This window comes from Alligator mississippiensis, chromosome 1 (genome assembly GCF_030867095.1).
Source record: "Alligator mississippiensis isolate rAllMis1 chromosome 1, rAllMis1, whole genome shotgun sequence".
Lineage (NCBI taxonomy): Eukaryota > Metazoa > Chordata > Crocodylia > Alligatoridae > Alligator > Alligator mississippiensis.
In genome coordinates, this window is record NC_081824.1 from 129,890,503 (window position 1) to 129,916,384 (window position 25,882).

Below are 25,882 nucleotides of genomic sequence, written 5' to 3' on the forward strand. Positions count from 1 at the left end.
AAAGCAGAGTGGAGGATGGCCATCTATCAATTACCATAGATACCTGAAGTGGACATGAATGAGGTATGAATGAATGCTGACCTTTCGGATGCATCCACCCAAAGGGTACATACACACGTGCAAGCACATGCACTTGCAGCAACTCAAATAGAAGCGGTGAAAATTTGAGCCGGGGCTTTTTGCCTCAGTGCATGTGCCTGGACATGCACTTTGGTGGGGGGAAAATTGTACTACCTGGGGCAAAATAACCCTACCTGGCTCCTCCCAGATCTGCAGCCAGGGGGAGCTAGAGCTTGGGACCAGCACCTGTGCTTTCCTCAGCAGTATAAAAAGCTGCCCTTTCCTGGCCCCACCAGTACAAAAAGCTGCCCTGTCAAGTAGCTCAGGGCTACTTGCTCTCAGGAGCTTCTGGGGCCTAGTCACTTGATACCTGGGAACATTACCCCTTGTGGCAGCTGGACTGCTGCAGCAGCCTTGAGAGTTCTCTGCACCCTCTAACCAATGCAGCAGTCTGGCAGCGGGGGCTGCTGCCTGGCTGAGACCTGCTGTGCACCTGCCAGACCCAGATGGGGACCACAGAGCCAGTAGAGGCATCTGCCTCTCTGGGCCAACTGCCAGTGGACTGTGGCTGCAGAGTTGGGCTTTGTGTGTGGCACTACTGCCAGGTGTGCCCCCTGCCCGGCCATCTGGGCAGCTATCGCCCAGAAGATGTTCCCAGTGTGGTGGCTTGCTTTGAAATGTCAAAGCATGTCCTCCTGGCCTCAGTTGGCCAGGAAGTTGGTCATCTCCAGCTGGGTCCAAGGTGCCAGCTCTGAACAGGCAGGGTCCTACCACTAGCCTCCCTAGCAGGAATTCTGGTGTTCCCTATTGGAAAACTGAAAAATCCCTGATAAAAAAAAATCCCCAAGTCACTCTGTAAAATACCCCGAAATCCATGTTCCTCCACAATTAAAACAAAAGACCACTATATAGAGAGAGAGAAAGTGAGACAGAGAGACAGCAATCAGTTGGGCAGTGTTTTATTGATATCTGTACAGTGTTAAAGCAATTTGGAAGCCTACCATTGTCTCTATCATCATAATAAAGTGAGCTCTAAATACCTATATGTTCTGCCCCCAATGGCTCCCACAGGGGCTACCACCCCCACTGCAGGGCCCACATGCCCCAGCCCTCTGGATTGCTACACTGCTTGGCCCCATCCCCTACTGGCTCCTGCAGCCCCACCTCCAATGGCTGCCCTGCTGCCAGCCTCTAGCACTTCAAAAAAAAGAAAAAAGAAAAAACCTCTATTCAGTGCAGGGGCTGCTCCAGGGCCTCCTGGCAGAGCCCCCACCTCCGGGGCAGTAGGGCCTGGGCGGCAGCTGCTGAAGCTGTAACCCGGCCCCACACTGTGCCCCAGTGACACCGACAGCAGCTGGAACTGTGGTGAGTGCTGGGGGCCGGGGGTTTGGGTTTTTCCGTGCCAGGATGCTGAGCTGGGGGAGGGTTGTGGGGGGGATGGGGCTGGGTGGGGCAGCCATGGGGGGGCTCGGGGGCAGGAAGGGCATGGGGCTGGGGGGGCAGTGATGGGGGGGCTCAGGGGGCAGGTGGAGGATGGGACTGGGCGGGGCAGGGATGGGGTGGCTCAGGGGGGCAGGTGGGGGCTGGGACCGGACGGGGCAGGAATCCAGGGGGGTGGGGGAGTGGACAGGACCAACGGAGACCCCCCATGGTTCCACCCCCCACCCCCCCCAACCCCTTACTTAGCAGCACTGGAGTCCAGGTCCAACTCCCTGCTGCTGGCACACTACCTGCTCTGCATGGGCAGGCAGTGTACTTCAGCACCAGGGCAAGGGCCAACCATAGAGATGCTCTGGCAGCCAGAGCATCTCTGTGGATGACCCAGCCTCTGGTTGCCTCAGGACCATGCCCTGCCCCACTTTTTTTTTTTTTCTCTCTGCAGGTTTTTTTGACCCCTGGATATACAGGGGTCTAATTTTGGCCCCACGCTGCAAATTTGCAGCATGGGGAACATTTTCTCGTTTCTGCATGTGCCTCTTGCAGCATCTCAGACTGCTTTGAGACGCTGCAAGAGGCATGTGCAGAAACGAGAAAATGGGATATCCAGGGGTCAAAAAGGCATGTGCGGGCTCATCTGGATGCGCCCAAAGTGGCCAAACAGTTCCAGGCCTGTCATTTATACAGAAATTGCATTGGGGTAGCAAGTTACCCCAATGTTAACATGGGCTTGGGTCAAGTTGTTATCTCATGGAAAAACACGTTCACACCTCAGGTAACATGTTACCCATGGCAGTTTTTCATCCACAGAGCGCCAAACCATTTATATAAGCTGGCTGTTCTTTGGGGATATTGTGCCATTGTGGTACCAGTGACAATGTCCTAAAAATAATTTTTTTGTAGAATTAATTAACTTTAAGATACTGCACAAAATATGAGTCTGGGGTAGGAAATTACCCCATGGGAACATATGAAGGTTAAGCCCTTTGCTACTTGCCTTGTTCCCCTGCCTGCACCTTAAGAACATAAAAGGAGATGGCAATTAACTGTTCTTTATAACTCTTCCTGCATTTGAAATGTTATCAAATTCACTTCAGTCTTCTTTTCTTCTAAATTAATAATCTCCTCTTGTTATGTTTATTATTCATCTAATTGTTTTTATTGTTCTGCTCTGGACTCAATTTGTTCATAACTTTCTTGAAGTACCTAGAACAGCACTCTAAGCGAGGCCTCACAAGTATTGAATAGAGCGGATGAATCATTTCCTCTGGCTTGCATGCCAGAGTCCTGTCAATACCTTCTAGGATGTTATTCGCCCTTTCCCCCTGACAGTATTATACTACTTGCGTTCCTTTCTTCAGTACTGGAGCCTAGCCAGTCATTCCATGTTTATATGTGTATATTTGATTGTTTATTCAGAAGAGTAGTACTTTGCATTTATATGTGTGGTGCAAGTAAACAGTTGATTTGCAGATTATAGCAACAATTATAAAATTGCCACTTAATTTAACATCATTTACAGTTGCTACATGTCTGTTGTTGTCACACAGTAATGGCATTCAGGGTGACTGGTAGAGCTGTCTGAGCCATTCTGTGTATTGATATCCCATTGTTTGGCACTAATGCAAGCAGCATTTGTATATTCAACCAATAATGGTAGTCTCTTAAATCAGAGAGTGATATTCTGCAATACAAATAGATCCTATTTTCTATGGGATCTCAAATGATTTAATAGTGATTATTTATTAGTTGTCTTGACAGATCAAACAGTGAACTAACCATTTTCCTGTTTTCCTATTTTAACATATAAGTAGTGGTATTAAGCCATATATTATTTGAGTCTATCTAAGCTCATTTTTTCTTGTCTTAAAGGCATAATAATTTAGAATGTATGCCTGCCCATGCATTCACTTTTTAACTCAATAGTTTCTCCTTGTCATTCAAAAAAGTCTTGTGCTAGAACCGCAGTTAGTTATATTTAAAAGATGCATGAATTTTGCAAAAAGTTAAATGAAAAAACGTCTCTCCTTTTGTAGACTGTAAAGTAACTGAATGAAATTCATATGCTATACAGAGTAAAGTAAAGTAATATTAAGCTGCTTAAACCCAGAAAAGTGACTGTTTACTAGACACTTGTCTTTCATAGGCATTATTCTATACATGGCTTTCTATCCTAGTGCATGTCTAGCAGTGCAGTGTTGTGCAGAAATAATGTAACAGAGATTAAAAATAAGGTGCCATCTTTCATCCTGTTTGAATTGCTGAAGTCTGCAGTTTGCTTTTCTACCTTTCTTCCAAGAGACCCATGCTGCCCTCATTGCATCTCACATGAAGTACAGATTTCATGTTATGCACTGTTGACAAACTTGTCTTCCTGCTTTTTACTACCCTCGATGGACTTCAGTTGCTACTTCCTCTCCATTTCTTCTTGCTGTGCTGTGAATGACCTTGAACTCATCACTTGAGACCACTGACTAGACCATGTCCTGGGGAGGGATGCCCTCAAGCATTCTCCCCCACACCTTGCTTGCCCAGTCAAACCTGGAAATGCAACAGTGAAGCCTCCCTATGATCCATGCCCCATAGCCATTCTCAAAACCTTGGTCTCTAAATGTGCTTTAAAGCAGTTGTGGGGAAACACACCTGGAGATATCTGGGGGGTTTTTCCAGGTTTGGTTTGTGATGAAGGGAGTGGGTGGGCAAAGCATAGTTGAAAGTTTCTTTTTCAGGAAAACTGGGAATGTGGTATAAGTATCCTTCAGTTTTATCTCAATTCTCCCTCTGGAAAAGCAGTATTCTACTTAGATTGCCATAACATAGATGTTCTTAAAATGTTCATTGTTTTATTTTTAGGGAGTAACAGGGGCTTTGGCAGTTTTGATGAAGGATGCAATTAAACCAACACTAATGCAGACATTAGAGGTGAGTCCAGTGTATTAATCTTTTGGGGGTTTTCCTTTTTTCCTTGTTTTAAAGTTCTGTGTTATACTTGTCACTGTTCTAGCTATAGAAGGTTGTGCCCTAAATAATATTGTTCAAATCAGGCTGAGCACTGCAAGAACATTTTCACAACTATTCATTTAAATATATAACTAATTACTTTCAATCATGTTTGTCTCCTCACTTTTCCTCTGCATGAATCTTTTGAGCTCTATCATGAGTTCTGAGCTAACTGTAATGCATTATTGTTGCACTGCTGCTGGAACAAACTAGAAGTCCTGTCTTACCTCTCATCCATAGCTTACTTTGCTTACCGTGTTCCATTCTCACCATGCTACAATGAGAGAGTTTAAAAAATAATAATAATGGCTGTATTTTTAGAAAATTGTAATAGACACCCAAAATTTGATTTATTAGTTATGAAGTATTCATTCAACCCTACTAGAAACACTTTTGGTTGAAAAAATATTTTGGGTCATATTAGAAATATGTGTACCACATGCAAGGGAGTAGTTTAGTTTATTTTTAAGTCTGAAAACAGATTTATATTTTTGAAAAGCTCGTGTTCCAAAATATTTAAACAGTGTTGATATAGACAACTCCTTTTGCCCTGAACAAGTTGGTAGCTACAGAGAGGTAGTAGTAGAGTCCTCGGTTGATAAAAATTTCCTATGTTGCCCATGAGCTTTCAAAGCGTTAGCAACATTTTCACTTGCTGGGTGCAGGTTTGTATTATTACTTAAAGGGGAAAATTTGGTATAACAAATTTTTGTTTCACCCATGGTATATTATGGTGCAAAAATAGGGTTTAAATTATGATGTGCTTTTGATTGTAGCCAACCTTCTCTTAGATTAATTGGTTTCTTTTGCAGAGCTCTTTCTCTCATGTGGCTGTATTTTAAAAAGAAAAGTTTGCATGCGTTTCAGTGTACAGCATAACATCCAGTAACACAAATAGCAGATCGCTTAGAAACAAAAAAAGAATATTGTCAGAAGTCGGGACACTAAATTTCTATTATTGACAAACTTTTGTGTGCATTAAAACATTTGACACAGCGTAGCTTTCAATTCTGCTGACTAGCCTATGTCATTCTGTTAGCCATGTATATATCTGTTGGGAAATGGCATTGTGTGAAAAGCTGTGGTTTTGCTTTATTTTAATAGAAAATTATAAATGTCAGCATGGTTTAATTTGATTGATGGGCTTTTGGCTATGGGAGCAATATACTTTTACTTTTCAGCTGTTTTTCAGTATATTTTTTTTATTCACATTTCTAAACCATGCTGATTTCTGCTTTTTATGTAGTTTACTCTTTCTGACCCAGTTGATACAACAACTGAAACATCTATCAACACTACTGATAATGTGGTTTCAATACCATTTTAATATCCAGGGATAGTTTTTCCTGAAGCTTATACCGCAACATAATTTTTAAAAATCAACCAAATCTAGTACTAAAGACTGCCTTAGTTCCCAGTCTTGCAATCAGATCCTCATTGGCAGATTCTTGTGCCCCTTTGTATTCATATAAATTCCAGTGTGAACTTATCAGTAATCTACCCAAGCACAAATTCTTCTCCCTTTAACTCTTTGTAAGGCATTGCCTTCCCTATGAAAAAAGGTTGAGCTTTCTTGTTTGTCTCTGTAGATCCCACAGCCTCCAGTCTCAGAACTTTCTTGCATAGAAGTGTCCTTGAGCAACACACACGCCCTAGGCTACTTCACGTTTCCATTCAAGGCCACAAAGGGGAGCAGAGCCACAGTCATCCCTTGTTTCTCTTACTGCCCTGGGGAAACTAGGGATCCAACATCCCTTGTTTCTCTTTCTTCTTTAGAAACAGATGTTTCAAATCCCTTTGATATTGAGGGATAGAAGGAAAATACTATCTAAGAAGGCAGTACAAAAGACTGGGAGACTAGCATTGGTACCAATGGCTAATCTATTACCGACACACTTAATCTTAGCTTTGTAAGAGGCACCTTTGCTTGAAGGCCCTGGCACTGGACCCAAATCCAAAGGTACTGATGCTCCTAGAGATGTGCTTCTCTCTCCTGTCTTTGAATCATCAAGCAGAAAATGCTTGTCCCATTAGAAATAGTAGAAATGTGACTGACAGGCATGCATCAAGACTCTGCTTTAAAAAGGCACCTGTTATTTTGAAGGAAATCCAGGTGAATATAGCAGACTTTGAGGAAATTAAGTTCTTCACCAACTGGACAGGAACCAGAGAGGGGACTGGAGTTCTCCACTGGCCCGAGGTGGGGCCAGGACCTAGGGTAGGCCACAGATTGATGGAAACCAGTGCCAGAGAGGAAGGGGATCAATGGTCCTGCAGCCCAGAATGACGATGGCCAAGTCACAGCTATATGAAGGTCAGGAGGAGTCAAGAGAAACAGCTGTGGAATGAGTGACCCAGATAATCTCGCCAGCTTGTCAAGGGGGCCAAGACCCTGGGAGGGGCCCAGGACTGGAGGTGGCCACAGTGAAAGATTGCCAGAGCCAGAGAGGGGCCCAGAGTGCTCAACGGGCCCAAGGTGAGGCCAGGGCCTAGGATAGGCCAAAGGTCCAGATGGGACCATTGCCGAAGAGGAAGAGGTCAGAGAAACTGAGGCTCAGAATGGTGATGGCTGTGATGTGGCCATCGGAAGTGAAGGAGGGTCAAAGAGAGAGCAAGCCAGGGCCAGGAGGCCTGGAGGAGAGCGACTGAGCCCCAGAGGGGTAATGATGATTGGGGCAGGACAGCTGGGAGGTCAGTCCTGGGTATAACTGAAAGTTGCACCCTACTGGGGTTTAGGGTCGCCGTGGTGGGACTGCTCACGGTGGAGCAGCCCCAAGAGAAAGCCCCTAGAAAGGGCCAAGCCCCAGGGAAGGACCAGTCTGGGGTGCCCCATAACCCCAGCCTCCACTGCCTTGCTGGTTACCCATTGGCGGGGAAAAGCTAGGGGAGCTGACCTGGAAATAAGAGCAAGGGCAAGACCACATAGTTCCAAAGGCCCAGGCAGGGGCCAAGAAAGACAAGGACCAAAAGGGGCCAGAGGCCCAGGCAGGGACCGAGGAAAGAGTGACACCAGAAGGGCCCAAAGGCCCAGGAAGAGCTTAGAGAGTGGGACCAGAAGGGTCCAGAGGCCCAGGAAGGGGCCGGGAATAGCGTGGGACCATAAGGGTCTATAGCCCTAGAGAGTGGTTGGGGAAAACCGTGGGACTGTAAGGATCCAGGAAGAGACCAAAGGGGTCTGGCAGCCCAGAGAGGGGCCAGGTGAGAAACCGAGGACCCCAGCAGCCCAGAAAGAAATGATAGTCTAAGGGGTCTGATAGGCCAGATGAGAAACCAAAGGGGTCTAACAACCCAGAGACAGGCCAAAAGGGGGGACCGAGGGGTCCAGCAGCCCAGGGAGGGTCTGAGCCAAGAGATTGAGGGGTCTGAGGGCCCATAGTCAGGCTGAGTGAAGCTCAGGGGTCTGAGGGCCCAGAGAAGGGCTGTAAGAGAAAAAACATCAATGAGGATGACATCTGTGAGGCTTAAGGTGTGGTGTAGGGGCAGAATGAAGATGCACAATTGGCCAATAAGACCTTGACCACAAACCTCATGGTCATCATAAGACGAGGGCATCTTCCCTTATTCTTTATACCAATTAACATCAAGACACGATGGGTAAGAGCAGGGCAGACTCCCTGTAGAGCAGGGTACAAAAATGTTTTTGTCTCCAGGGGCTTTACGGCTTCCCTAGAGATGGTACCCTGTAATGCTTACAAGCCAACGTTGTGGGTGTCAAAAATGTTGCCAACCCTTGGTGTAGATATTATGGTTATGCAATGTATTTTTGTTCCTTGTTTGCTGCAAAAAGAGTCCTTTTTTGCTTTGTCCATGAGCCATGAAAGAGATCCTTCACAAGTAGAGGGAAGAGGCTTCTTCTAAAGAAAAGGGACTTTTTCTCCTATCTGAAAGAGTCTGAACAAATACTATGAAACATTCCAGATCCAGAAGAGCAGCACTTGCCTCCATCTTTCCCCCCTCGTTCAGACTTGGGACTGGTTCATGGCTCTTAACTTAAGGGACATGTATGTCATTTATATCTTACATGATAAAGTTAACAGCAGCTGCAGCAGCATAAATTTACTCTTCAAAGATATTCACTAGATCACAGTTAGTGATAATAAATAGCCTTACGTTTTTGTTGTTAAACCTTGTGTCCACACATGCAAATATATGATGCCATTTACCAGACTTTGAGACCACTGCAGTCTTTGCTGTGATCAGTTTGTTCTCTTGCACTAGCAAACGGAAGAATCATAGTACTGCCATAAACTTTCTGATGGCGAGCAGTGGCTATAGACTAGCATCATCCGAAAAGGTACCATCTTGATCAGTGTCACAGTGTGACACACTGGTCAGAGATGAATTGCCTTATCCAAGGATACAAGAAGTATCTATCTCCAAGCTCTCCAGAGATACAAGCAGTCTAGTTCTCACAGGATGCAAGCTACACATAAGCCTCCTAGCATGTATGATGTTTCTCTCTGTTCTGTAACATTTTGTACCATACATATTGACAGATAATACCTTAGCCATGCACTAAAATGGGCAAGGGGGGCCCCATACTTTTTCTCTCTCCCCATCCTGCAGAGAAGCCATCAAGTTCTTGGAATGGTATCATTGGGCTGGCATAACCTTGATAGCTTTATACTTCCTCCAGCAGTCAGCAGTGACCTGGCAATGGTCTTGAGCAGGTAATTCATCACCAACCACAGACTGATTCCTATAGGGAACACCTATCACAAGCTTGATGTTCCATCAGTGGGGACGCTGCTGATAAACATGTTTGTAAGCCTGTGCGAGTCGGCAGTGATCCGATCTGGCTGCTTCGGATGCCAGGGATCGGATCTAGAGCTCTGGACCAGGTTCCTGCTTCGATCTGGCCGAAGCAGCTCTGAAGCTTCGAAGCCACCTCGGAGATCCGACCATAGGGTATAATGGGGAATCAATGAAATATCTGTAACTTTGTTGTTCTTTGTACGATTTGGATGAAACTTGCAGGGGTGGTAGCCCCTGCTGAGAGCATGAAGTTTGCCAAGTTTCAAGAAGATTGGTGCAGGGGTTTGGGGGCAACTGTACCCCAAGTTCTTGAAAGCAAAACTCATGTCAGGTATATGTGTTACAACACAGGGGGGGTCAAAACTGTGGGGCTGGTGGCTCCTGGTAAGGCCAAAAAGCCTGCCAAGTTTCAAGAAGATCAGTGCAGGGGTTTGGGGGGCAACTGCACCTCAAGCTGCAGACAAGCAAAACTCGTGCCATGGGTGACACTGCGTGTGTTAAGGCACAGCAGGGTGAAAGCTGCAGGGATGGTGGCCCCTGCTGAGGCCACGAAGCCTGCCAGCTGTCGAGGAGATCGGTACAGGGGGGTTCTGGGGCCCTGCACCCCTAGCTGCTGACCGACAAAACTGATGACATGGGTGCTTGTGCAACTGACTCTCTGTCTTGGGGGATTTGATTGTCTGTATTGATTATTTCCTCTCCTTAGTCTCTGCTTTTGTAGGTGTTAATTGATCATAATTAACTGGCTACATTAGCTAGCTACTGTGTATTGAGCTGGTCCCTGAGTGAATCATGATTGATTGGTAACTGGTAACACAGTAGCTTAGCAGCCAGGCCTGCAGTAGGTCTCCTAGGTCCCAAGACAGACACAGTTGCACAAGCAGCCATGTCACGAGTTTTGTCTGTCAGCAGCTAGAGGTGCAGGTTCCCAGAACCCCCCTGCACCGATCTCCTCGACAGCTGGCAGGCTTTGTGGCCGCAGCAGGGGCCACCATCCCTGCAGCTTTCAGCCCGCTGTGCCTTAATACACACTGTGTCACCCCTGGCACGAGTTTTGCTTGTCCACAGCTTGAGGGGCAGTTCCCCCCAAACCCCTGCACTGATATTCTTGAAACTTGTCAGGCTTCGGGGCCTCACCAGGAGCCACCACTCCTACAGTTTTCACCCCCCTGTGGTGTAACACATAGGCGTGACATGAGTTTTGCTTTCAAGAATTTGGGATGCAATTCCCCCCAACCCCCTGCACTAATCTTGAAACTTGGCAGGCTTCGTGGCCTCACCAGGGGCTACTTCGCCTGCAGTTTTTACCCCCCTGTGATGTAACACATGTGACATCAGTTTTGCTTTCAAGAATTTGAGGTGCAATTCCCCCTGAACCCCTGCACCGACCTTCTTGAAACTTCACAGGTGTCATGCTCTCAGTACAGACTACCACCCCTGCAAGTTTCATCCAAATCAGACAAAAAACAACAAAGTTATAGATATTTCATTGATTCCCCATTATACCCTATGGCTGGATCTCCAAAGAAGCTCCGAAGCTTTTCCAAAGCACTTTGGGAGCTCTGAACCACTTTGGAAAGCCTAACAAAGCCAGTGCTTCGATCTGGACATGCTGCTTCGGACACCGAAGCATCTAAAGCTTCTCTGGATCCGAAGCTCTGTCGGAAGCCTCGCACAGCCCTATGTGTTTGCAAAGGAGCCAACACATTTGTCAGAGACCCATTGAGGGGCCTGAGGAGCAACATTCTGTGTCCACAGATTCCTTTTCAAGAAGTCGCTGCTGGAAACTTTCCTTCTGCTTAAGTCTTCCTCTACACGCATCCACTTATTCCCAGACCAGTTGTCAATGCCAGAGAGAATCAGGTCATGCTCATCAGCCCTAATGGCTGAGTTTTGGCTGACCAACCTGATACAGATGTCCTTGCAGCCAATTATCTGATTTCCTGACCATCAAACTTTGTCTCAGACCGCGGTTAGTTCTTCCATCAGGCCCACAGCCTCAGCAGTTGATGGTCTGTTTAAGTACTACAGAAAGGGAATGCAACCTACAAAATCACAAAATCCTGATAAAGGATATGAAAAATTTCACCAGAAGAGCTAATTGCTAAGTAGAAATGGTGGTGGTTATGGACTGCCCATCATCCCAGTACTGAAGATCCTTGATTATTTGCTGAAGGTAGGGTGCAATTGGCACTCCTTTAATTTGAACCAAGTCCACCTGGCCACTGTTTCAGAGTACCATCCAAATGTACAGCCACCCTGTCTTGCCCAATGCTATCCAAAATTCTAAAAGGCCCCATGCTGACTTCTGCTAGTCAATGAACCTATGCTAGCATGAGCATCTTCCTAAAGTTGACAGTGTTCCATGTGGATTCTTCTCATGGTGATCCATCCATCATCTTGTCCTTGAAAGTCTTTCTGATGCCCGCCACCACAGCTGGAATAGGAAACAGCCAGGGCAACCTGAAGTTCTCTCGTACGTCATTCTTTAAAAACAAGAGAATACTGAGGCTGAGGACGTTTGGAAACTAAACTGGAATATACAGGTTTCCTCTGCATTGATTTTTTTTTTTTTTTATTTAAGATTTTTTTTCCCTAAATGTCTAAAACGCTAACAAGCATTTCACTGCTGTAGTCCCTGCATGATACACTGGGTCAGCAGTATAGTAGTGATGATAATATAATTCTCCTTGTTTCGGGGCATGATTTTTGTTTCACTTTTTCTTCTTTTTTTTGTTCCACTCTTTCATTTTCAAGATATGAATGGCAGAGCGGGGTAGCCATTAGCTGGTTCATGAAAATTTGTCTTCTAGGTAGCATCCCTTCCATATACAGTCCCATGCACACTTCTTTTTCCTAACATTGATAAAACCACAGAGGTGTAGTTAGCACTGTTACTATGAGGTTCAGGCAAATCACAGGGTAGACAACTGAATTAAAGATGTATAAGATTTTGACAGCAAGAGCTCACTTCAGAAGATATATGAACCCTGAAGCTTAATATGTAAGAGTCTTAAATGCTACTGTATCTCTTCTAAACAAAAAGGGTAATGTTTCTTTCATAGATTGAGAAGATACAAGATTTAATTTATTGTGGTTGATATTCTATGAAAGGGATGAACTAAAATAGGTTGCTTAAATAAAGTAATTTTAAAATGTCGAGTCATCTGCTTTTGCTGGTTCCCCCTGAAGTAGTCTTTTCCTTTATTAAGTACTGAAGCTTTTTAAATGGTATAAGGAAGATTTAAGTTAATTTTGGTAACTTTACTGTTTCACCACCCTAACTAAATTGTTATGGCGTTCTGTAAAGAATATGGAAATCTTAGGAGTTGATTCTTTTGCATATCAAATTATTAAGCTATTTCTCAAAAATAAAAATATAAGGAGCAATTAGCTTTATCTTCTAGATAATCTAAGGCTGTTTACTTACTCTGTCTCCAACTAGAATATCTTGAAAATGTTACCATATTTTAATACAAAAAAATAAAACATTGTTTATGTTTTACAGCCAAACGGCTAAAATTGCATCCCTTTCTATTTGAGGATTAAAATATATTAGATAAAATATTTTATCATGCATGCATTCTGCTCAGATACTGATTCAGACCAAAATTTTTTGTTAATACACTTCCCTTCCTTTTTGTTTTATTTTATGAATTCCTTCCTTAAAACTCCTTTCCTTTGATGCCTCCAAAAATAACCCTTGTAAACAGAAAGGCAGTTGGAATACTGTATTCTTGGTCTTTATCAGTCTGACCGATGACATTCTTCTTTCCTTATTACTCCCCTCTGTGCCTACATTCACCTCATTTTATTATTTAGATTTTCAGCTCTTTGAGACAGAAGAGTTCTCTTCCCTCTATGCCCCTATTTGTTTAACCAAATGTAACAGAGACAGTTGGGGCTTCTAGAATACTATAGTAATGTAAGGAACCTTGTGTAGAAATCTGTGGAATATGCTGCTGTGTAGTTTGAACTACTGTCATTCAGTAGTTCTGATTTCTGCTATTGGTATATAGTAAAAGCCACATTAACCAGCACTTCATTAACTGGCTTGCTCTATTAACCGGCATGCCGGTTGACATGGCAAAAGGGAAACCAGAAGCGGGACTTTCAGTTTTGTCAAATCTCACAGCTGGGGGAAAGCAGCCTGCGCAGGGGAAAGCAGTCTGCGCGGAGCCGCCCTCCCCCCCCCCCCTTCCCCCAGCACACTGTCACCCAGGGAGGGGCAGGAGGGACAGCACAGTTAATCTGAGATGTGGACGCAGCGGGAGGGCTGTCTTTGCCTGACCAGGCAAAGACACCTCTCAGATAACCGGCACATTTGGTTATCTGGCACCCCCCATTTCCCATGGGTGCCAGATAACGGAACTTTTGCTGTAGATCATTTTTTGTCATATCTAGGCTCTTCTGTGAATGCAGTTATGGCCCTAACATGTCACTAAAAGTTTAAAAAAAAAACAACAAATTACCAGTTACTTTTACCTCTCTTTAAGTCAGACAAGTTTCCATTTAGTGCAGTACCTAGACAGAAGGGTTTTTGGTCTCTAAGTTGATCTGTAGAATTAGTTCCCTTTTCTGGCTGTTACATTATTCATACATATTAACTATTTTTTTTTCATATTTGTCAGGGGACTCCTGTATTTGTGCATGCTGGACCTTTTGCCAATATTGCACATGGGAATTCTTCTGTTTTGGCAGACAAAATTGCCCTTAAACTAGTTGGAGAAGAAGGATTTGTGGGTAAGTAATTCTTTGGATACTCTGTTGTGAATAGTAACCAATAAGCTGGTCTGTATAACTGTATAGTTTCCACAAACAACAAGTGTTAATGGAAGAATAAAATGGATGAGGCATGTTGGTAGGTTGTTCTAAACATATAGTCGATGACATATTTTTAAGCCTCTTCAAAGATAAGTGCAAAAATGGCTTCTACTTAATCAAAAGATACACTTACAGTCTGACCTGTTCATTTTACTGAGACTTTCAACATTCACTGGGAACCACATGGATGGAAAAACTCTTGACAGCTCAAATGACCTCTGCATAAAACGGTTACTTAAATTTAAATTGTACATTTTCATTATTGATGGTATCAGAGCCAGAAAGAGCTCAGCTTGTTTGAGATTCCAGGTTGAGATTGTACTGCTGACCTTTGGAAATACATTTTTTTCCCATGTAAACTTGGTAAATTTGATGTGAAAGTCAACCATGGAACCTAAAAAAGCAGTTTCAAGTGACTTTTATTAGAGGATGATTGCTATTTAAACCCTCTTCTTCTGTGTTGTGAATTCAAACAATAACAGCATGATTCTATAGGTATAAACCCAGGAAGTCTCTCTTCATCATCTAAACTGAGTGACAGGCAAAATAAACTCGAAGCTCAAATAATGGAAAGTAAATTAGATTTAAAATATCTATTTAAAAAAAAATCTCAGTTAACAGAAGTATTGATTATTTTTAGATAGTGGTTATGTTAGTGTGCCTATAAAGACATTGTTTCCAGAGGTGGATAATACAGATGAACAAAAATATGGTGCAATGTAATTGCAAGTCGTTTAGCAGAAATGGTTACATCTTTGTTGTTACAAAATGTAGGGCACTCGTGCTTAAACAGTGTTTGATATTTTTTTCCTTTACAACAGCTTTGTTCCTTCCTACTCAACACTTTCATTTTTGTAAAATGGCATGGCATGCAAGTTTGCTTTGTTGGTTTTCATGAACAATGCATCTCTGCAAAAACAGTAGGTTGGGCTTTGTGCTGTAAACTGATTAAATATAAATGTGCACTTCTGGGTATCAAGGACAGAAGTAAATTAACCATCCTTTAGACACGTTTAGATGCATAGTGACTTTAGCATGGACATCCACATTTTCTGCAGTGGCGAGGCTTTTATTTTATGAAAATACTTAAGTTACGGTTGCCTGTTTCCCTGATCCCCTGCTAAGTTCTAAAATACAAACTGTGTGTGTGCATGTGTTTGTGCACGCACACACCTGTGTTTCCATCCCCAGCATGGATAATAAATGATAACCCTGAGTTCCATATAATTCAAGCTTTTTTTTAAATAGATATATTTCACAGGGCTGTGAGAATTGCTCCTAGTAATTAGCTCCCATCAGACAACAGAATTGCAGAACAAAGGATACATTGATTACTGGAACTATTAAAGACCATTAAAAAAGAGAGGATCATTAACACCTGTAGAATAGAGTTTAGAAAGAATCAGGTGTATTATAAGGAGCCAGGACCTCAAATTACTGCGTTACTGCTGCCTGAATAGAATTGCTGCTGCTACATCCAGGCATCTGGTTTTAAACTTTGGGTGGGGCAGGAATCAAAAGGGATGGGAGGGGGAGATCCACCCCGTTCTTGTTGTAGGTTTTTTACATGACTTGAATAGTAGCCAAGAATGTCTAAAACAAAGCAGACTGCGTGTTTGATTTGTCTTTATTCCATTAAATTGAATTTTTCTACCTCTTCCACAAAATTTTGATTATTCTAATACTTCATTTCTGGATGTTAATTTTGAAGAGATCACCTTCTAATCTGTAGGAAATCTTAGAACAAATATTCACCAGTCATATTCATGTTCAGTTTTTATTGGGTAGTAGTAAAAATTATTTTATAAAATCACTTTAAAAGCTTTTTTTCATTTTTGTTTTCATTGTCTAAATGGCAAAGGAAATTAAACTTTTATTAATGGCTGTAATAACTCGAGTAATCTTTTTTGTTTGGTCTTTGGATCACAAAATAATAGTTGGATCCTTTAATTTTATTTAACTTTATTATGAGGTTTTTGCACATAGGCTGAAATGCAATTTTAAAGAATTTCATGCAGTGGTAATAATCTATTTAAAATGTACCACTATTGCACTCATGGCCAAGACACTATTAATTTTGCTGATAATACCTTTGGAAAGGATCCATTTATTCCCATATGATCTAAAGGCCTATGCTAGGTGAGAACATTTGTATTTTGGATATATTAATTATTGCTCCATAGTGTAATCACTATAGTATTATATCCATTTCATTATTACATGACATTTTTAAATTAAAGTAAATGCTCCTAAGGAGTAGTGCTTTTCTGTTCATTCAAATAACTTCCTCTTGCTACAGTCAGTAACCTTTCCAGTTTCATTTCAAGTCTGTTTCATATCACCACAATGGAGGTAGGATGTCATAGATGTGTTTGAAACTATATCCAAGATACAGAGTGTAAAAGAACTATCTTTTGTTGTTGCTTGTTTCTGCATTCATTTCATCTCAAAGGTTCTATCAGGTAGTTAGAGTATGTGTATGTGCTTTTTGATAACAGATGTGTTTTAAATGCCATCCTTTTCCATGTGTTTTCTTTATTATGAATTATTATTTTTAGCCCCACTTCCTCTGCCAGAACGTGAGGCAGCACAGCTTGAATGGCTTCAAGAGGCCAGAGGGTCATCAAATCCAGATGTTCTTCTTTAGTTACATTGGCAGGTTATATCAAAAATCCACAAAAATAAATCTTCATAAAACTGACTCTTCTTTAGCTTTAAAACAGGTTGGACTTGGTTCCTCTAAACCCTGAATTAAAGAAGTCTTAGGCCCTGATTTGCAAAGTGCTTCAGTATATACTTTCATCCATCCCTGTTCAGCAGAGCACTTAAATGTGCACTTACAAGTATATGGTTAAGTGCTTTAGTAAATTCAGGTCTTATTTTGTCTACTCTATTCTTTTCTGACAAAATATTCTCACTGTTGCTAGTGAGAGCATAGATGCATACATAGATGTTAGGGCTGGAAGGGACCTCAATAGATCATCAAATCTGACCCCCTGCATAGGCAGGAAAGAGTTCTGGGTTCAGATGATCCCAGCCAGATGCCTATCTAGCAATAGTGAAAGCTTTAAGGAAGACAAGATGGTGGACAGCATTTCAAGTGTTGTAATGTCTGACCCTCTTCAAATAGGCCAAAAACAAAAGTCATGAAATTTGCTAAACATTCACAGAGCATCTGTCTATATTTACATACTCATTGCTTAGTCAAGTCAATGTAGTTTTCTCTCAGGACACTCCACCATTGATACAATATCTTCAGTCAAGCAACTGCAAGAGAAGCATTGAGAAAAACAAATACTGCTGTACATAGCCTTCACTGATCTGACAAAGGCATTCAGTACTTTCAGCAGACAGGGCCTTTTTACTGTTCTGAAGTAACTGGGTTGTCGGCCCCCCCCCCTGCAAACTGTTGAACATCATTCGCTTATAACATCAAAGTATGAAGGCAGCTGTCGTGTATGAAAAGAAAGAATCAAATGTCTTTGGCATCAACAACAGTGAAACAGATGTGTCTTAGACCCTGTGCTTTTTAATATCTACTTTTCATTCCTGCTTCTTCATGTATTCAAGGACAACAATGATGGCATTTATCTTTGAACCCAATTAGATGGAGGCTTGTTCAGCATCTCAAGGTTTAGAGTGAAAACCAAGGTCAAAGAACTGGTTCTGAGAGATTTCCTTTTTACGGATGATGTGGCCTTGATTGCCCAGAGTGTGAATCTTCCTTGCAAAATCTCTTGATCAGGTTTTCTAAATCATGCAAGAGCTTCAGGGTGGCAATTGGTCTAAATAAGATTGTGATCATATACCAAGGAGTGAAAAAAATAATATTTGACATCACTCTGGAGGACACATCTCTTGGTGTCATTGACAATTTTTGCTACATGGTTTCTGTTATCAGCAGAGTCTTGACCTTGACTGAACTGACTAACAGAATCGGAAGAGCAGCTACGAGTTTGGGGCTGTTACAGAAACATGCAACAGCAAACTATCAGCTAAGGTAAAGATGCGAATCTGTGAGACTTGTGTGCTGTCATCTCTGCTTTATGATCCAGAAAGTTGGACTATGTATGCTAGGCACATCAAGAGACTAAACAGCTTCCACATGAGATGTCTGTGTAAAATCCTGAAAATAAAGTGGGAAGACAGAATACCAAACACAGAAGTACCTAGAACACAGTACTGACACTTAGAAACCACTATCAAGAAAAGGAAGTTGTGATGGATTGGCCATATTAGGAGAATGGGAGAAGACTGGGAGGAGCACAGAATCCCATCCAATCTGGAGGGAACATCTGGCACTGGGTGAAGCTCAGCATGAAGTGGCTTTGATCCAGAGGATGGAAGCAAAGTGAGCATGCTGTAAACTTGTACTCCAACTCAGACAACATATGAGCCTGCGATACTTGTAACAAGCTGTGCCCCTCTCAAGTTGGGCTCATAAGCCAAAAACAGATTAATCGGGCATATGACTAGACCTCTTACATGTACACCATGATCTAGAGAATCAGTAGTTACATACATTGCTTAGTATCAAGTGCCTACTTCACCATGCCCCTCTGTGAAACTTTCACCAGAAAAATCCTACTAATTATAATGTTGAGTTGTTACAACAAGCCTACCTCCCCCCGTGTGTGGCCCTGGCCTCATTTGCTTCCACTAGGTGCTACTGCAACACAAGTTTTTAATGAAAGTACAGATACTGTGCCATACTTTGAGTACAGCCGCTGCGTGTAATGACTAATTTGACTTAGTCTCCAAGAATTAGTTCTTGCACACACAGTTGCTTTATATCAAACTGATTAATTCCCCTGACCTGGAATGGATTATTATTCAATTAATGGGAAGGCAGGTAAGTTCTCTTGCATCATATAAGTATGATTGTGACTGAGCAAATAAATCATGTAGTCTTAGTCTCTCGATTCATGCTTATAAAGTGGTGGTGCATCATTGTTTTAACTGATGGATCATGTTATTAGGAAGGTTCTTGTATATGAAAAGCTACAAACACTGCATAAGAGAATGGGTTCATCCTGAGTTATGAATATTTTATATAAAACAAGCAAGAACCAAGTTTACTTAGGTTAAGTACAGACAGTCCAAAAGCCTGAGGTTGAATTAATTAAATCTTCACAGCTTAGTCTAAACTGCATACAGAGACGACCTGAACAGGATGCAGGGCCTGGGGCAAATCAGCCTGTGCAGGGCCCCACCCCCGGACACAAGGAAGCCTGTGGGCGGATTTGGGGGGGCGTGTGCTAAGCAGCCGGACACGTTGGATTTGGCAGCAGATGCGGGGGGGGGCTGTTGAGTGGCCAGACATGAAGCCGGCAGTAGCATGGAATCACCCCAGCTGCTCTGCCTGGCTCCACGGGGCCCTGGAAAGCGCAGGGCCCAGGGCAGTCGCCTTGATTCACTGCCCCGCCTCCCCCTGGGATGGCCCTGGTTGCAAAGATTGAACCAATAAGCAAGTGAACAGATGTTCACTTGTGATCCCGGAAATGCAGCCATGTGCCTGCAGTGACCCAGGCCAGGTGCTGGGGGGCACGAGAGCACGCCTGTTGGCTCAGCTGGAGGAGACAGCTTGGGCCAAGACTGAACTGCCCACCCTGTGAGAGGTGGGGTTTCTGGGGGAGCTGCAAAGTATCCTGGGATGCTGGGGGCTGAGTTAACTGATTTAGGTTAAATCAGTTTATTGAATTTCTGTCCCATACCCCCTCCATATCCAAGCTGTCTGATACTGCATCTGTCCAGGTTTATCTTAAATTGGTTTTGGCCATTTTCAAAGCAATTTATATGCACTGAACTTCTGTTGTGTTATAGATTTGAACTGGTTTCCAATCGCATATACTGGTTTATATGTAACTTCTGTCCCTACCCCAAGTGTTAAAGGAGTTTGTTGAATCTAGACAATGTTGAATGATTTTACGTTGTGTTGTATTACCCACTATGCTAAATATTTATATTGCAAAATTATCTGTATTATTATCAGAATTAAATAAAAGAATTAGCACCCTGTTTCAATACTCCTCTCCAACTCTGTGTCATCCTTATATTTTAATGATACTCTACTGCTAAAACATACCATTGATATAATTCAGTTGCACTTTATTTCTTTTAAACCCAAGGTGGGAAAAATATGGCCGACAGGCCAGATTTGGCTGGCAGAGATGGGTCAGCTGGCCTTCAGTGTTTCCTATTGGTTGTGTCAGCCACCTCTGCAGCCTGGATTTGGGCATCAGAGTTTATCACCAAGGCTGCTGGAGCCTGTCCATCAGTGTTAATCACGGCTGTTTTGGTGCTACTCCAGAGTCCAGGAAATTAATGTAGCTCACCTCTCCATCTTCCACTAGCCCACCACCAAATTGTGTGCTTTAGTTGTTCCTGGCAACTAAGATAGGTAGCAAGGGAAAAGGTGACAAGCAGCTGTAGCAGTAACTCCCTGGGTTTCAGAACTGCCAAAACAATTGCTCTGGTAGCCGTAGGCTTTAATGCCACCACTTGTGGGTTGTCTCTCCTGCACTAATCCCTGCAGTCTAGATCCAACCCAGGGCACTCAACAACCTTGACACCCATGTTTTAAACCAATTATACAAAGTTTTCAGTTGAAGCTCTTCAAAAGTGTAAACCATCTTCTGATTCTATAACCAGCTATTTATCCTTACACGTGAGAGAAATTCATGGTGCTAGGTCTTTTAAAATAATTTTAATGGCAATATAATTGCCATTTGATTGAAAAGTATCTGTAGTTGAAGTCGGGTCTCTATTATGAAATTCAGCAAATCTAAAACACTTTCTATTTTGTACTTTACTAAATGGAAGTTATTCATAAAGACAATCATAGACGCATATAGGTTAGAAAGAGTAGTGGCATTTCAGATCCAATCCCCTTTGCCAGATAACTTGTGTTGTTTAATCTTACATTTTTTTTATTCCATCTAGTATTAAATATCTTTCTGTTAGACTTTGCTGTTGCATTTATCATTTTTCAGTAGCATTGTTTGCATTGTCAGATTTTCACTGCTTCATCCCTGCTCTCTTCCACCACTTACTCAATTTCCAAGATTAGGGTTTTTCCCCCCCATTCATCATAGAGAGAACAAAGCCGTATTTTAGGATAGAGTACCAGACTGCTCCAGCCAGGAGCTTGTGAGGAGTGGCTGTGCAGGGAGCCCAGCTGGGCAAGGGACATCATCAGTGGCATGTGGATTCCTGCTTCCAGCATCTGTTCCTCCAGCTCCCTTACTATCATCTTCCTTGCTGGTGGGAAAGGAGGAATCTGTGCGCTCCTGTTGTGGTCTCCAGCAAGCTGGGTTCCCTGCACTTCCTCATACTTCCCTGCACCTCCTCATACTTCCCAGATGGAATAGCCTGTCTCTCAGTTGTCACAGGCACAGGGGAACTTCAGAGCTGCTCCTGGCCTATGTTTAGGGAGCAGCCGTGGATATTTGCATATTCCTCATTCCAGCCTGCCTCCCATCCAGCGGGGAAAGACAGGAGGCAGCAGGGGAGCTAGGCAGGAAAGGAGCAACCTGTACACTGCTGAGTCTGCTCACTACACAGTTCTGGGGTGGGGGCTTCTCCTGGTCCCAAATCAATGAGGAAAGCAGTGGAGAGAGGTCAGGCAATGGGAAGAGGCAGGCACCAGGGAGGCAAGGGGCAGAGGTCAGGCTGCTTTTTTTCCCCACCTACTCTGTAGTGCCTTTGCTTTTTCCACGGCTGGGCACCTTTTCCTCTCCATCTCTGCTTTCGCACTGCTTGCCCTCTTGCTGCTGCATTCTTGCAAATGTGGTGGGGTAGGGGAGACCAATTTAAGATGACCTTCTAATAATTAGATTCTAGACCTAGAAAATTACAACAAATTTATCATTTGCCAGGTCTAGAATCTAATTATATGGGGATTATCTTAAATTCAAGGTAATCTTGGATTTGGGTAAATATGGTAGCTACAAATTCCTCTAGTCATCATTGTCAACAGGTGTTTTCGGGTGAGCATTGCTGTAATGACCTGCTGCAGGCCAGTCTCAAACACACCCAACCACTTGACCATTTGTTTCCAGTTTCTGTGCTGCACCTGTGTGTATCTTGTACATTGTAGACAGCTTTTAACTATGGAAGGAGACCAAACCAAATACTTCTGTAATTTCATACATCCTGGCGATCTAGGATATTGCTTTTCCAGTCGCTGTGTTTCAGAGCCTTGTAGGCTTTCACATGACTCTTGATTATGCCTGCAATGTACATTCCTGTCCTGTTCTTTGTTTTCCTTTTGTTTGAGAACTTGCCTGAATTCATTTGTTAGATTAATTTTAGCTCATTTCCTTGTGACTTAAATAGATAAATAAAGACAACGGCTGATTAATTCAGCAACAAACCTAGGAATAAAAAATCTGAGAGATATTGCAGGTGAAGTCCAGTGATTCAGAAAACAGTGTGTCTTTATCTGTATTTAGGTATGATGTGTGATGACCTTTTTTTCCTTCCCCTTATTTCTCCATACCATCTGATCAAATAGCTGTGTTCATAGCTTTTCCAGAAAAGTTAGCATGTTTATGAAGGTCAGATCTTTAACTGATGTAAGTGGGGAGTCCAACATGCCAACTGTGGATTTGGCCTTGGTCTTGACATCTCCCTTAGTTTAGGGAGGCTTTTTTGTTTCTTTGTACCAGTATTTGTCATCTTCAGAATTATTTCTACTCAAGTTTAGATAACTAGCAATTAACAGAAGCTCATGTCTTGCTGTTTCTTTAATCTGCTTCAGCTGTTTGTGTAGCAATGCATCACATTGCTTTACCATATTTCTCACTGGCAGTTTGGAGATTCTTGCTTAATTGTTTTCCCCAAATGAGCAGGAATATTTGAAAACATGTTTTTAACAATGTTTTGTCTACCTAAATTATTTACCCCTTACATTTACTATTCTGAGGAGGCATTATTATTTCAATAACACCACAAATGCTATACCTAACCTGTATGACAAATAAACTCTGAAACAGTTCAATAAATCATTGAAATAAATATTGAAGGTCACCACCTCCTTCTCTTGGGCCATGTGTTTGAGAGAGTGACTATGTTTTGAAGTGCACACAGTGCCCTTGAAATTCAGTTGTTGTACTCAAAACATGCACTACATTAGGCCCCTCTGGGAACTTAAGCAGAATTTCATTGCTGCTCTGTCTTGTCTGAGTCACAATATAGCTTAGCTTTCTTGGCTGCTGAGACTGAACTGCTTACATGTGTGTATGGGGTGTACTTGGTAGCCATGTTAGTTTTCTTGTAATTTCCCAGTTGGTCTAATAAAAGGTATCATTTTGGAACCAAGAGTTCTAGGTTTTTGTATGTCTACATGTGTGTATGGCAGCCATAGATTAAGCATCTAGAGATCTTTGCCATCCAGAATGTTAGCACTAAATGATGTTGGTCCCCCACTGAGGTAGGGTGACCATACATCCCAGATTGGCTGGAATGGTCCCAGATTTTGGAGGCTGGTCCTGGCTGGCCAGTGAAAATTAAAATGAGCCTCCCAGGCCAGGGAGGTAGAACATCAAGAACTGTGAAGTAAACTGATATTTCATTGTTGGCATGAGCATCACATCTGATTTCAAATGTACCTCTGTCGAATACAGGGTGTGTAGAGAGAGGAGTTTCTAGAATAATACCTGGAAATAAAGTACAAGCTAATGCAGGCTATAGTGCATTAATGTAGCATACTGCATTTCAAAGATACCACTAGTGGCTAGATTTTGCAACCTGTGCTAATGCTTGTTAATACCAGTAACTCTGTTGAGGAAGGAAAAAGAGGTTCCAAAAAAAAAAAAAAGGGAGAGAGAACTTCAGCTATGCTGGTGAGTCACTGGGTGATTTATGAGAGTCATGGTTATGGAATCTTGCCCTGATCAAGCAACAGTTTCGTTTTGCACTGCTAGGACGCGTCCACACATGCATGCACGTGCACTTGCAGCAGCTCAAATAGTAGCAGCACAAATTTGTGCCAGAGATACGTGCCTCAGCACACATGACTAAACATGCACTTTGTGGCTCTGAGGAGTGCCAGCCCTTGCTGTTCTGTTCCCTATGCCAGTGTCCAGGCCCCATTCTGTTCCTGGGAATCCCTTGACTGATCCCCATTCTATTCCTGGGAATCCCTTGACTGGGGCTGAGGGTCTGGGCTGGGCAAGCCACTTCCCTTCCAAGCCGGTCAGCCTCCGCCTGCACAAGTTGCTCTAGGGTGGCAGGGGGACTCTAAGCCTGGCTCTGGCAGCCTTTCCTACCTGGTGTGTTCCCCCACACCCAACCCCTATCTCTCTCTCCTGCAGACATCCCAGCTGCCACCTCCACCACCCCCTCAGCCCATCACACCCCCAAGCAGTTCCTGGGACCAGGAACTGCCTTAGTTTGGGGTTGCATATCCCAGCACTGGTGGGGACATGGGGCAGGGCTGCAGTGTGGCAGTTGCCCCCAGAGCCATGGCTCCTGCCAGCAGGTCCTGTCCCAACCCATTTGGAGGGCTGGGCGTGCAAGGTGTGAGATTTGGGGGGGGGGGAGTTGGAGGAACTTGTGGGGGTGGGATTTGTGGGAGTCAGGTTTATGGGAGGGTATGGGGCTTCTGTGGAGGGCTATGTGCCTTCAGGCAGGACCAGGCCATGCTTGCTGTCACCCAGAACCCCCATCACTGCCTGCAGGGGCCATGTGCCCTTGGGCCAAGCCTGCCTCCAAGTGTCCTGCACGCCATCATACAGGGCAGCTCCATGGAGGCAGGACCTGGCCCAGCCCAATGCATGACCCCTATGTGCAGTGCCAGGACCCTGGGTGACAGCAAGAGCAGCCTGACCCTGCTCAAAGGTGCACACCTCCAGGCTGGACTGGGCCCGCAATATGTGGCACAGGCTGTGCTGGCTCTCAAGCAGCGAGGGCCGCCCCGTGCCACAGGTTCTGCCTGCAGCAGGCCCCTCATTGCCCAACAGTTGCTGCTGCTGCAGGGGGGCTGTGCGCGATGCAGGGGACCCACCCCTTCTGAGCAGTCCTCTACACAGTCCTTCCCCGCCCACAGTGTCCCTCCACACAATTCCTCTCCACGCCCACATCCCCCAACCCCACAAACCTCCTCCCCACACACCCACATCTCCCCCATGTCCCTACTTACTGGGGATGGTGCTTGGGTCTAGGTCAGTGCTGTAGCCTTGCCTTGCTCCTATTTACCCCAGCACACTGTGTGTGTGTGCCTGGGCAGGCATAGAGACACTGTGGCCAGGTGCCGGAGTGTCTCCTTGGAGGACCCAGCTTCCAGTTGCTTTGGGGCATATTCCAGGAGTGCTCTCCGCACCACTTTTTTCAGGTTTTTTTTGTTTGTTTGTTTTTTTAATTTCTTGGCATCAAATTTAGAGTCTATGCTGCAAATATGCAGTGTGGGGAGCATTTGTTTGCTCCCAGCATGCCTCTTGCAGTGTCTCAAGCTGCTTTGAGATGTCGCAACAGGCATGTGTGTGCTCATCTGGATGCAGCCGTAATGGTTTTTAAGGTCTTGTGTACTATTTTGGGGGTTTTTTCCCCTTCTTTCTCCCTGTGTTCCCCCCCCCCCCCCCAGCCATCCTTGATGAAATCCTTGTCTTTTCTTGACTCCCAGAGCATAAACAGTTATTGCCAAATGTAGCCAATCAGCTGTATTGGGATGTGTCCTGGCACAGCTGATCTGCTTCACTCGGTGAAATGCACTTTGCCTGTTCTGCACATTGATCCTGCGGGACAGTAGGCATCATGTTCCCTGCTTGCAGAGCTGTGCCTGAACGGTCCCCAAGGCACATGTCTG

The 25,882-nt window shown here is 43.8% G+C and overlaps 1 protein-coding gene across 5 annotated transcripts in view; it reads left to right on the forward strand.

Annotated features, from left to right (window-relative positions):
- Positions 1-25,882, forward strand: part of MTHFD1L (methylenetetrahydrofolate dehydrogenase (NADP+ dependent) 1 like) — a 291,886-nt gene that overhangs the window by 109,418 nt on the left and 156,586 nt on the right. For all 5 annotated transcript variants that reach the window (XM_059714036.1, XM_019488330.2, XM_014605534.3 and 2 more), the window contains 2 exons: positions 4,351-4,419; positions 13,884-13,995. In XM_059714036.1, coding sequence (XP_059570019.1) covers positions 4,351-4,419; positions 13,884-13,995 — 181 coding nt within the window. The remainder of the gene's footprint in view (positions 1-4,350; positions 4,420-13,883; positions 13,996-25,882) is intronic.